This window comes from Corythoichthys intestinalis, chromosome 13, assembly GCF_030265065.1.
Source record: "Corythoichthys intestinalis isolate RoL2023-P3 chromosome 13, ASM3026506v1, whole genome shotgun sequence".
NCBI classification, from domain to species: Eukaryota; Metazoa; Chordata; class Actinopteri; order Syngnathiformes; family Syngnathidae; genus Corythoichthys; species Corythoichthys intestinalis.
The window spans coordinates 23,215,019-23,228,662 of NC_080407.1; the positions used below are offsets into that span (position 1 = coordinate 23,215,019).

Sequence of the window (13,644 nt, forward strand, 5' to 3'; positions counted from 1 at the left end):
CTCCCCAGATCAATTTCATTTCGCAAGACCGAGACCATTAACACCCAAGCACTCTCTTGTGACATTGACAACCTCCCTCCCACAAACTCCACCATTTCACCTGCCGATTTAGTGTACCACTACAATACCCATCTCCACTCACTCCTGAACTACCACGCCCCCCTAAAAACCCGTTCCGTTTCTTTCACACAATCCGCGCCCTGGTTCACCCCTGCTCTCCGCCTGTTTAAGTCACGAAACCGTCAGCTCGAACGCCTGTACAAGAAAACTGGACTATTAATATACAAAGAAATGTACTGTGCACAACTCAGTTTATACAAGGACCAAATCAATGCAGCCAAATCAACTTACTATTCCAGTCTCATCTCAGCTAATCAACAAAACTCTAAAGGCCTGTACTCACTTCTAGCCAAACTCACTAAGCCTCCCGATCCACTCCCTCGTCACATATTTTCTGCTAATTTTTGTGAAGCCATCCTGACATTCTTCTCCACGAAAATCACTGACATTCACCAATCCCTGACCCACTCCGGAGCTGCAGTTTCTGGGACTGACCCTGTTCCCTTTCATGTTCCCCTCATTAGCACCCTCTCTTCATTTATCCTTCCTTCAATCCCGGCTATCTCTGACATCATCACCAAATCCAAATCCACTACCTGTCACCTTGATCCTCTTCCCACTGCCCTCATAAAAACTTGTCTTCCCTCAATAGCCCCCCTCATCACCACCATCATTCACTCTTCACTTACATCCGGTGTAGTCCCTCCATCCCTCAAAACTGCTTCCATCACACCCATTCTAAAGAAACCTAACCTGGATCCCACCAATTTCAATAACCTCCGCCCAATCTCCAACCTACCTTTCATTTCAAAAATTCTTGAAAAAACTGTTGCATCCCAACTTCATAACCACCTAATTACCAATGACATTTACGAGCACTTTCAATCCGGTTTCCGCCCCCTCCATAGCACCGAAACAGCCCTACTTAGAATTACAAACGACCTCCTCACAGCATCCGACTCCGGTTTATTATCAATTCTCGTCTTCCTCGACCTCACTGCCGCCTTCGACACAATTTCCCATACAATCCTTCTCGGCCGACTCTCCTCCATTGGTATCACCCACACACCCCTTTCCTGGTTCACTTCCTACCTGTCCAACCGCACACAATTCGTCAAACTTGGCCCCCATCAATCCAGTTCCCTCCCTGTCTCCTCTGGCGTGCCCCAGGGCTCGGTCCTGGGGCCGCTTCTCTTCATCATCTACATTCTACCCCTCGGTTCCATTTTCCGCAAACACAACATTCACTTTCACTGTTACGCGGATGACACCCAGCTCTACATATCCTCAAAACCAACCGCCTCCCTCCCACCTTCCTCCCTCACCCTCTGCTTAGATGACATTAACTCCTGGTTCTCCTCCAACTTCCTCCAACTTAACAGCTCCAAAACAGAAGTCCTCTTGGTTGGTACCACCGCAACACTAATGTCCATAAGTTCTCTATTACAATCAACAATTTACAGATCTCTCCTTCATCTCAGGTTAAGAGTCTGGGTGTCATCCTCGACAGCACACTTTCCTTCCGGTCACATATCAACAGCATCACCAGATCAGCCTATCTCCACTTTCGCAACATTTCTCGCCTCCTCCCTTCTCTCACCCGCCATACCGCTTCCACCCTGGTCTGTAATCTAATAACCTCCCGGCTCGATTATTGTAACTCACTGCTCTTCGGTCTCCCTAATAAGTCCCTCCAGAAACTGCAGCTCCTCCAGAACTCCGCAGCACGCCTCATCACACGAACCCCCGCAACACACCACATTACCCCCATGCTCCGTCAACTTCACTGGCTTCCCGTCAAACAAAGAATCAATTACAAAATCCTCATCATCACCTTCAAAATACTCCATGCCTTGGCCCCTCCCTACCTTTGCGATCTTCTCCATCCAAACAATCCAACCCGTTCACTACGCCCTACCACTTTTCCCCCCCTCTCCGTCCCCCGTGTCCGCCTCTCCACCTTTGGTTCCAGAGCTTTTAGTCATTGTGCCCCCCAGCTCTGGAACTCCCTACCCCCTGATCTCCGCAACATATCTACTCTATCACTTTTCAAATCTCGACTGAAAACACACCTGTTCACTCTATCTTACCCACCATAACCCCCAGCTGTCATATTTTTTTTTTTACCTCTTTTTACTGTGCTTTTAAGTTTTTAATCCTTTTAATACCTTTTTATCGTACTGTAATTCCATGCCTCTTGTGAAGCGTCTTTGTGTATCTGAAAAGCGCTCTAGAAATAAAATGTATTATTATTATTATTATTATTATTAAAGATGGAAATTGGTTCTCAAATAATATCAAATAAATCGGTAAATTCATGTGGGCTTGTTCGATATTCATTTTCATCCAGTTTAGGGTCCTGGTTTATTTTATATCATTCAACACCAAATGTCATCAAAATAATACATGTAAATTAAAAAGTCAATTACATTGCAAAACTTTCTTACCTCAAGTGATGAAAGCGAAGCTCACAAACTCCAGTGTCCACTACATCACCAGCTCCCAGTGAAACTTATTTTTCTTAGACAATTCTTGCATACAGCAAAGTCCTTGTTCACCTTACTTCCTTTCTTGTTGGTGTAAAATCTAAAGTGTGTCCCCCAGGGGTCGCGTTAACCGGATATTTTCCGTCGTTGACCGTTTTTTTAAAACGGTGACGGAAAAAACTGAAGCCCGCCCGTCATTTTGACAGGTTGCAATTCACACCCCAGACCACAGGGTGGCGAGTTAGCATATTAATTAGCTATTGTCTCTCTTAATGCATGACGTCGTTGGCTATTCTGTCAGAATATTGTAGCGTCACCGGGGTCTGGCGGCAGCACCGTGATTGACACATCAACGCGAGGTTCTTATTGGTGCACCCGGTGTGCCAGCGCGTGATCCAATTGGTGGACTAGATTGCCGCCTGTGTATAGACAAGTTTTCGAGGTACCGGTTTACTTCCTTATGTCTTCCTTCCCCTTCCGTTTCCGCCTGTTTACCATTGAAGTCAATGGCGGTGGAATCGAAGTTGGAAGGTCTTTATACAAGATCCCGGGAATGTTATTTTGATGTAGGCGGGTGGAGAACCAAGCCAAGGCCTCCATGTTTCGTACCATGTCGATTTCCAAACCATGGGTGCTCGTACTCGTCATAAGGAGATGGACAAAACTGACAGCTCCTGCAGTCATGCCCCCGCTGTTATGGAAGGTAATGTGCTCTAAAAATACGAAACCTAAAATCTGGCGCATGAAACGACTTGTTGCCTTTGCTATTGATATTACGATAATGATTGTAATTACGAAGTTTAATTGTTTTTACAACAACTAGCTTCTGCTACTGCTGCTATCCGCCTGTTGCTAATCGTGTTTGAATGCACCGCATAAATCAAGTGTTACAAGTTTTTATTCGTTTGTTTACAGCTGGGAAACGCTGTTATAAAAGGGAAGACAACTTGACTTGTACGTTGATGGACATATATCGAACATATATCGTTTGCGTTCCACAATGATGATGACAGCTCGACTCCCGGGAGAGGCAGGAATTGTGACAGACGGTGGTTCGCCGAGATCGCCGTGATCCAACTACGAACTTGTGAACGGCAGCATCTTTAAATACAGTGGTACCTCTACATACGAATTTAATTCATTCCAGGACCTTGTTTGTAAGTCGAAATGGTCGTATGTCGAGCAGGATTTTCCCATAGGAATACATTATAATTCCATTAATTCGTTCCAAAGCCTAAAAACATACACTAAATTCTTAATAAATACTGCTGGCACTGTTACAAATGGCAATTAAACATAGAAAAACAAATAAGTTATAAATAAATAATTCAGAATAATATAATAATAAGAAGAATAATTAATAATTATTCCTGTAAATAATGTAACGAATCGGATTCTAATATGGCGGACACTTTTTACTGTCCCTGAACGCACCGCGAAGGTGACGTCTCAGTGAGATAGGTCGGTGCGGTAGAGATAATACTTTCGTTTTCTTGAGAGCGGTCAACTGCTTAAGACAATGGGCGTTTTGTGTTGGATAAGTTCTTAAATAAATGATAAAAACGTGACGAAGCTGGCGATTTCCTTGGCAATGTTACCACAATAATAATTGTCACCTTAACTTATAAATAGTGGCGAACGGTGGTCGGAAGAGGACCATGGAGCTGTATTGTTGAGCCAGTTCAGGGACGCGCACCCCAAGCTCATATTTTTCTATAACTTGCATCTTCATTTCAAAGGTAAGCATCACTTTTTTCCTTGTTTCTCCAACTGTATCAACTTTTTTTGAAAACTGTGTTGATTTCTCACACAAGAAAATCCACCGTGCGTTCGTTTGCAGTGCTGTCATGTCGTCGTATTTCGAGCAACTCGTCGGATGTAGAAACAAATGGCGGCTCAAATTTTACGTCGGATGTCGAAAAGATCGTGTGTCGAAGTGATCGTATGTAGAGGTACCATTGTATATGCTATTGGAGCTGGAATTACCGAGGACGGGAAAAAAGCACATCTAAATGCCGCCGAGGGCCTCCGTGATGTCGCTATTTGTTCACGAGGCTCCGGAGCTCTGCGGTCTGCTATCACATTCTCGTATGCTATTTTTGCAATACTTTTATAAATGTGATTTATTGACCTGTTTTGGAGTGCACCAATCGTTTTAAAAAAAACAAGAAATGGAATCATGTCTAAATATTTTATTGCGATCAATGCCTGCAATAAAAAAAAAAAAAAGAATGACATACTGTGTTAACATCATATGTACATAACCTTGTAGCATTTCCTTGTAACAAAACAATATGTCAGCCCTTCTGCAGTCGGCAAATGTAATATAACTTGTAATTTCACCACATTTTGGTCACTAATGGCCGTAGTATCAATCCATTCCTCACGTTAACACAGGCTGACCGTTGTTAATAATTTTGTCCACGAATGATCAATGAAGTGACACGAACTGCTATCCAATCTCATCTACGTGTCATCTAGGTCGTGCTGAATCAATTTTTGAAGATTCCATGGGTTGCTCTGGCTTGATTTCGTAGTTTTATCGTCGTCAATACACTGCTAATACACTGCTACTCAACCGGACCGGAAGTGCGAAGCAGACATTTTCCAAGATGGCGGCGCCCATATTTCGCTCAGGAAACTTGGCACCAAACGATCACCACAGACTATGTAGTAGTCATTTTATATCTGGTAAGATGCATTTAATATATATTTAGAAGATTTTGGGCTGACAACCACAATTAAGATCATTGTATGACGTTGGTGATTGGTGTCTATATTCTTTGGAAGTGGAGTTGTTTTGTTGGTGTTGTTGGCGGTAAGCAGAGTAAAAAGAGGGAGAAAAATACAACTTCAGTGTCTAATTTTTCGCCGCCAAGCAAGCGTTACAAAATTAAAAATGAATGAAAACTAAATACTATTGAATATGTCATCATTATCATTTTAAAAATTTCAGTGACTGGTAAAAATAGATTATGACCGGATTTTTATGACCCTGTCAGTCAAAATGACAACCAACGAAAATGTCTAGCGCAACCTCTGGTGTCCCCATATGTGATTTGTAGCAATATTTTTCTCATTTTTTCCTCCACCGTTCTCACGGAGCTTTTTTATTTTTTCAACCCGCTTGGAGCTCCCTCTCTTCTTCTCTAGACAACTTGTGCGCACTTTACCCTCACCGCCACTCCCGAGCACCCCTAGTGGACCGCCAAGGAATTGCTCAACAAACATTGAGCAGTTTACAGCATCCATACTCCATTGTATGGCCAATATGTTAAATAAAAGTATCGATTCTTGGCGGGAGCATATCGATAACCCATCGGGTTGCAAAATATCGCGATATATCGCTGTATCGAGATATTGTCACACTCTTAGTCACAATATCTCGTGTTAGTCCAGACATTGGCACAAGTTGAGAAGAAAAGGAAGGGAAAGCAGCAAAGGCGATTTTTCGAAGGACAGCCACATAGCCAGTCTTTTCGGTTGTACCAGTCCGTTTGAAAAGCGCGAGTTATCCTCTGTCCCGTAGTTTGAAGCAAACCTTTTAGCTCCGGCGTTGTGTTAACCGCGTCCACTTTTAACAGAAGGTCCAGTTTCACGTACGCCCCCTTGCAGTGCGGCAGTGTACTATCTGCCGCAACCTTGTGTAACCGCGTCCACTTTTAACGGAAAGTCCAGTTTCACGTACGCCCTCTTGCAGTGCGGCAGAGTACTATCTGCCGCAACCTGAGCCTTTTCACTGCGGTTTTATTTCCCATCAGCAAAACTAAATATGTCGCTAACAAACATTAAACTTTAAGGGTTAAAGACATTAGCCAGACTGAGGAAAATCAGGTCAAATAAACGTATCTGGAAACATTATAATGGCGACATGCAGATGTACGGCAACCAGCACGCTCCAATTCCATGTATCAACCCAGTTTGTTAAGGATTGCGCAATCAGAGGTGAGGCTTTACTCGTTGCTGCCGCACCTCAGGGGAGGGGAGGGGAGGGGTGAGCCCTACCTGTAGCTGCGAGGAATTTTTCCCTGCATTTTTGGGATACAAAGAATAGCTAATAATGGAGGAACGGTATGACGGAAAGTCTTAGAGATTTTGGAACCATAACGATTTCATACCGCGTTATGCCTTCAAACCAGTACCCGGCACATGTTTACATACCGCAATTATTTGTAAACCATGGAGGCAAACAGTACGAACAAGACATTTCTGTGCCTCGTTTTACACATGGGAGCGTTTGTAAACCTTACCCTTGAATACTTTCTGAGTACAAAATGCTCAATTGCTGGAAGATAGGCTACACAACGACAAAGACTGCAACAAATTTATGTTGGGCGGCAGTTTGGAATAACGTCAGTCTGGTGGGACATGGACCGCAGACAGTTTCAGCCCCCAATGAAATGCATAATGATGACAATGGCTTCTCGGTACATTACCTCAAGAAGCCTCAATACATACGGCAGAGATGAAGACTTTGGCATCATCCGAGAACGGCCACCTGATTACTACAGATGGGTAGTCCTTACTCCTGCTAGCTATGAAATTACAAAAAGGGGGGACTTCCTCTTCAAGATGTACAGTGCCTTGTAAAAGTATTCGGCCCCCTTGAATCTTGCAACCTTTCGCCACATTTCAGGCTTCAAACATAAAGATATGAAATTTAATTTTTTTGTCAAGAATCAACAACAAGTGGGACACAATCGTGAAGTGGAACAACATTTATTGGATAATTTAAACTTTTATAACAAATAAAAAACTGAAAAGTGGGGCGTGAAATATTATTCGGCCCGTTTACTTTCAGTGCAGCAAACTCACCCCAGAAGTTCAGTGAGGATCTCTGAATGATCCAATGTTGTCCTAAATGACCGATGATGATAAATAGAATCCACCTGTGTGTAATCAAGTCTCCGTATAAATGCACCTGCTCTGTGATAGTCTCAGGGTTCTGTTTAAAGTGCAGAGAGCATTATGAAAACCAAGGAACACACCAGGCAGGTCCGAGATACTGTTGTGGAGAAGTTTAAAGCCGGATTTGGATACAAAAAGATTTCCCAAGCTTTAAACATCTCAAGGAGCACTGTGCAAGCCATCATATTGAAATGGAAGGAGCATCAGACCACTGCAAATCTACCAAAACCCGGCCGTCCTTCCAAACTTTCTTCTCAAACAAGGAGAAAACTGATCAGAGATGCAGCCAAGAGGGCCATGATCACTCTGGATGAACTGCAGAGATCTACAGCCGAGGTGGGAGAGTCTGTCCATAGGACAACAATCAGTCGTACACTGCACAAATCTGGCCTTTATGGAAGAGTGGCAAGAAGAAAGCCATTTCTCAAAGATATCCATAAAAAGTCTCGTTTAACGTTTGCCACAAGTCACCTGGGAGACACACCAAACATGTGGAAGAAGGTGCTCTGGTCAGATGAAACCAAAATTGAACTTTTTGGCCACAATGCAAAACGATATGTTTGGCATAAAAGCAACACAGCTCATCACCCTGAACACACCATCCCCACTGTCAAACATGGTGGTGGCAGCATCATGGTTTGGGCCTGCTTTTCTTCAGCAGGGACAGGGAAATGGTTAAAATTGACGGGAAGATGCATGCAGCCAAATACAGGAACATTCTGGAAGAAAACCTGTTGGTATCTGCACAAGACCTGAGACTGGGACGGAGATTTATCTTCCAACAGGACAATGATCCAAAACATAAAGCCAAATCTACAATGGAATGGTTCAAAAATAAACGTATCCAGGTGTTAGAATGGCCAAGTCAAAGTCCAGACCTGAATCCAATCGAGAATCTGTGGAAAGAGCTGAAGACTGCTGTTCACAAACACTCTCCATCCAACCTCACTGAGCTCGAGCTGTTTTGCAAGGAAGAATGGGCAAGAATGTCAGTCTCTCGATGTGCAAAACCGATAGAAACATACCCCAAGCGACTTGCAGCTGTAATTGGAGCAAAAGGTGGCGCTACAAAGTATTAACGCAAGGGGGCCGAATAATATTGCACGCCCCACTTTTCAGTTTTTTATTTGTTAAAAAAGTTTAAATTATCTAATAAATTTTGTTCCACTTCACGATTGTGTCCCACTTGTTGTTGATTCTTGACAAAAAATTAAAATTTTACATCTTTATGTTTGAAGCCTGAAATGTGGCGAAAGGTTGCAAGGTTCAAGGGGGCCGAATACTTTTGCAAGGCACTGTAGTTGCTGATTTTATTCCTCTGATTAAAAAAAGAATACTTCCCCTGCTCCAAAATTACATAATTATCTCACCTTTGTTGATTTTAATTTTCTGTTGCAAAATGTAACTTGAAGTGTTTGTTAATTAATATGTACCAGTAAGGATGTCCAAAACTTTTTAAAATGAGAAACTCAATTTTTAGTTCACATGATTTCACCTACCTTTAGGGTGTCAAAATTTCCCTCCAGGTCAGAAAAAATATATCCTGTATATAAAATTTTCCAATGATGAATTAAACATGCATGTTGACATTTTTTAAATATGGTTGAATTGGGGCACTCAGAACGGAACCTCAGTGAACCTGAGTGTTTTCTGCCATGTGTTCGTCTTTCACACAATCATGTTATTCTGTTTCATAAGTTTACACCAGTGTTGCACCTTAAACACGCGCTGATGTGCCGATGTCAAAATGCTTCAGTCATATTTCGTAAAACAACAAGGATTGGACACACTATCTCCTAAAGACTAAACGGATTGAACGAATGCCACCAAATGACAGTTCTGGCTTCTTCAGACAGAGCCCGGCACTCCCCTCAAGCTGAGTAATGTGATACTCACAGAACAGGGAGTGTGATGTGAAATTGTCACTCTCTGATGGTCGAGCGATGAGGTTGTCTGCTTGAGATCCTTCTTTTGAACTGCTGTTGCTGCCATTCTGAGGCTCCGTCCCTCTGCTGGCCTCCTTCACACCGCCATCTTCACCCTTCAAGGGCTCATCAGTCCACTTGGGGATGTCCACCACCACCACTTTAACATATGGAGGGTCCTCCTCCTCTTTTTTGAGGGGTTGAGGCTGCTGCTGCTCCTCAATGTGGGGGTTCACCACTCTAATGAAATACTCCTCCTGCTCCTCTTTAATGTGGACGAATTCTTCCTCCACCTTCTTGATGTATGGCAACTCTTCCTCCATTCGAGGAGACTCCTGGCGTTCAGGACGATGCGCTTGACTGACATCTGCAAGACCAAGACCACAATCACACATGGGCCAAATTTAATGTCTTCATTTGCCATTATAGGTCCCCCCCAAAAATTTACTGCTTCAGAAGTAATACTCTGAGACCATTTTGTATTAATTCGTATCTTGTTGTCATCCACTACGACCCAATGCAATAGAGCCGTCCCGACTTGTTAAAGTTGTTGACATAATCGATGAAGTAAATGCGTTGGCGAGCACAAGATCTCGTCGACGGTTAAAGGCGAGTAAAAATAAATAAAATACATGCATGGAAAGTTAAGAATGTCAGACGCTTGGATTGCAAGCGAGGAAAGCGGCACAAAGCCAAAAAAGCAGACCACAGTGGCCAAAGCATGGACTTAATTCAACAGATAAAAGGAGGGTGTCACTGTCGTGTGCAGTCTCTCGCAAGTCCATGGATGGGCAATACGGCCTTAAAAAAAAAAGAACTACGGGAATCAAGTGGTACTATTGCTACGAGGAAAAAAAGTCATTATTACACAGGGGTAATGCAGCTGTAAACTGCTACACACTTTACCTTAGCTGGGAGCTATGACGAAGCAATTGATTATACATCATCCTATTGATAGTCATTTGATGTAGATGAGTCACAATATTAAGGATTTCCTTATTTGTAAAACGGATTCTAAAACCACAAGATGCCTTCAATATTGTTGATTTTAACTGAGGCGGCATCACGCTACATAAAGTATGTAGCTGCTTATTCAGCTACGTAATAATACGACTTTTATTCTCATTGTAAGAGTACGAGAAAAAACATTGAACTGAAACTACTAGAATAAACGTCTAATTAATAGTTTGAGACTAAAAGTCATATAATTACATCGGGCTAATGTAGCTAAAGAAATAAGAATAATCAATAGGAGGATTTATAATAATACTTCGTCGTAGCTCCAAGTTAAGATAAATGTATGTACTGGAAAGTGTGTAGATGCTCACAGCAACTACCCCTACGTAATAATGTGACTTTTTTCTAATTGCTATAGTACGACTTTAATGTCATAGTCCTCATTTTATTTATTTGGCACTAATACTCAGTCATAGCGTCCGATCAACGTGAATCATTAAGTGTTTTTCACGTACTTCACTCCAGTGACGCATGACATTTATTTCTCTACTCTGCTGGTGCTGACACTAATGCTTAAGACAATATAGACATACCACTAAAAGAAAATGTTAGAATTGTTTTTATTCCTGTTTAAATATTGAAGTCACTCACAGTGTGCTGAATCTGTTTGTTTGCTAGTGATTTTTAGTCACTCATTTCTGGTTTTGGGGCATTTATGGGTCACTTCGTTAAGATTTTGGGCCATGTATGGGTCACTTCCGGTTTATTTTGAGCAAAAATTCTCCCCAAAGGAAATGGCAGTGACTCAAACTCAACAGAAACTTGTAAATGCCTTAAAATGAACAAAAAGGGACCTGTAAGCACCCCAACAATATATCAATTCTTGGCAGGAGCATATCGATAACCTTTTGAGATACAAAGTCTCACAATATATCACCACTTCGATATTTTGTCACACCCCTAATTCACATGCAAGAAAAAATCATGATTCTCGCTTCAGCGTTCTAGTGCATTTTGACCATTATTTTTCATCGTTGTACAATTTGTTTGGTTTTTCAGATATTTGCTCCAGTGTTATATGTTCCGTGACTAAATTTAGCCATTAGTTCGTGTTAAAATTTTGTGTATTTTTCCAATTAAGCAACATTGTTAAGTCGCCAGTAGCAGACGGGCCTGATTACATGAAATATTCACATATTAAGATCACCGAGCAGAGCAAGATTAGGAGACAATGGAATTCCGCTGTTCAAAATGGATGAGAGTTCCTTCATTACCCGCAGCCGGACCTGTAGTACAGTTTCACACTGCCAAATAGCAGGCAATTATGAATCTGGACTAGTATTCTCCCGACAGTTTGGACCAAGAGCGTAGGTTTGCATAGAGACCGTAGGGACAGAATACTTCCAACTTTTCAACAAAAAGTGTACATGCAGTTATGTGTTTATACGTCCCTACCAATGTTGTAACCAAACCCACGCCCTTGGTTTGGACATTTATTGCATTGGGAAAAGCCCATTTTGTACGCATCAAATTGAGTTTTATGCTTTATGCAGTATTTTAAATAGGATAAATTGCCGATTGCTCTTCATAGTCATTGTAAATGTATTGTTACAGATTTGTGTCCCAGCAAGTATTATAGAATGTGACTGCTAGGTCTTTACTTCATTTTTCGATTGGTAAATATGTAGAATTGCTACATGAGAATAATTTAAGAGCTTTACATCACATTTAAATTAGTAAGAGACGATCAAAAACAGTAAAGATAGAAAACAACAAATGGGGTGCTGCGTGACGGCACTAATCAGACATTTTGTGTCTTTAAAAATTCGAATTGTAATGTATCGTATTTGCAAGTCAAAAGTTAACTTACCTGACATTTGGGGACTTGATGTCTGCTTGCTCGGCGACGTGTTTGTCCCAGGCGCGTTGTTTCTCTTTGTTAGCTGCTAAACTAGGCTAGGCTAACAAAGCAGGCCTCGAAGTTTCAACGTGCACCCAAACGACTCGAAGCAGAAGCAGGATCGAACGGATTCTTGTCCAAAAATATCTGACAACTTTCAGTCGATTACATAGCGCCGTGGATAGTCTCAAAACCACTACTTTTCCAAAGCAATCGGACGGCTCCTCCAGCCACTCACATCCTCTACGTCATGACGCGCACGTACACGATCAGCTTGCTTTTTTTGTGTGTGTGCGCGTGTACTTTTCATTGTCCAATTTACGGAGCCCCTAGCCTAATTATGCATGTCGATAGAAATTAAACACGACGAGTTTTGCCTGAAAGAAAACGTATTCTCCGAGAAATGATAACGCTACGATCCTATGGAGGTAGATTTGTGTCTTTATTATTCAATCAAAAAAAAAAGTTGCTTCAATCAAAATATATATTTTCAATTGAAGAAAACGTCACTTCAATCAAAAAAATGTGTTTGAATGCAAAAATAAATTTGAAACTCCCAAAAATATATTTGAAAACTATTTTTCTTTGATTGAATCTTTTTTTTTTTTTTTTTTTTTTTTTTATTTAAGTCAAGTTTTTTTTGATTGAAACACCATTTTTGATTGAAGTCATGTAATTTTGCTTTGGGACCACATTTTGGCTAGAACATTTGTGTCTTTATTATTCAATCAAAAATTAAGTTGCTTCAAACAAAAAATATATATTTTCAAGAGAAAAATCACTTCAATCAAAAATTTTAAAAATATTCCATCGTAGAAAAAAAGGTTTGAATGTGAAAAAATATTTGAGACTCAGAAATTCGCATTTGAACACTTTATTTTTCATTCAAACTGTTTTCTTTGATTGAAGCAATCCTTTTTGTGTTTGAACCATATAAGGGGTAGGACATTTTTGTCAAAATCATTGAATCGCAATAAAAGTTGCTTTAATCAAAAAATTATTTTTAATCAAAGAAAAAAATCATTTGCAAAAATATATATTTTTTGAAAATAGTTTTTAAAATTTGAAATATATATTTTTTTCATTGAAGTGTCACTTTTTTTGAAAAGCAAAGTTTGAAACTGTTTTTTTTCAAAGTGGAAAAGGTTTTGAACACACTTTTTTTTTTGAAGTGGAAAAAGTTTTGAAGGCACTTTTTTTCTATTGAATCATTTTGACACAAAGATTCAACTTCAACGCTAGTTCCGGTGTGTTTGAGTGGCAGGTGGCTACGCCAATGATATAAAAGTATGAAGCAAGCATAATGGCCACCAGGGCTCCATCCAGCCATCGGAGTCTGCTGGATTCTAAGCCGAATATAGGGCACCGGTACGGGGGTGTGAAATCGGCATTTCACCGGAGTACCCGC

General features: G+C 41.1%; 1 protein-coding gene across 4 annotated transcripts in view; it reads right to left on the reverse strand.

Annotated features, from left to right (window-relative positions):
• The window catches only part of LOC130928063 (gastrula zinc finger protein XlCGF57.1-like), a 64,221-nt gene extending 51,743 nt beyond the window's left edge, over positions 1–12,478 (reverse strand). For all 4 annotated transcript variants that reach the window (XM_057854280.1, XM_057854279.1, XM_057854276.1 and 1 more), the window contains exons 1-2: positions 12,207–12,478; positions 9,351–9,746 (exon numbers count right to left, since the gene is read on the reverse strand). In XM_057854280.1, the coding sequence (XP_057710263.1) occupies positions 9,351–9,746; positions 12,207–12,213 (403 nt within the window). In that variant the 5' untranslated portion in view covers positions 12,214–12,478. The remainder of the gene's footprint in view (positions 1–9,350; positions 9,747–12,206) is intronic.
• Positions 12,479–13,644: the final 1,166 nt, after the last annotated feature.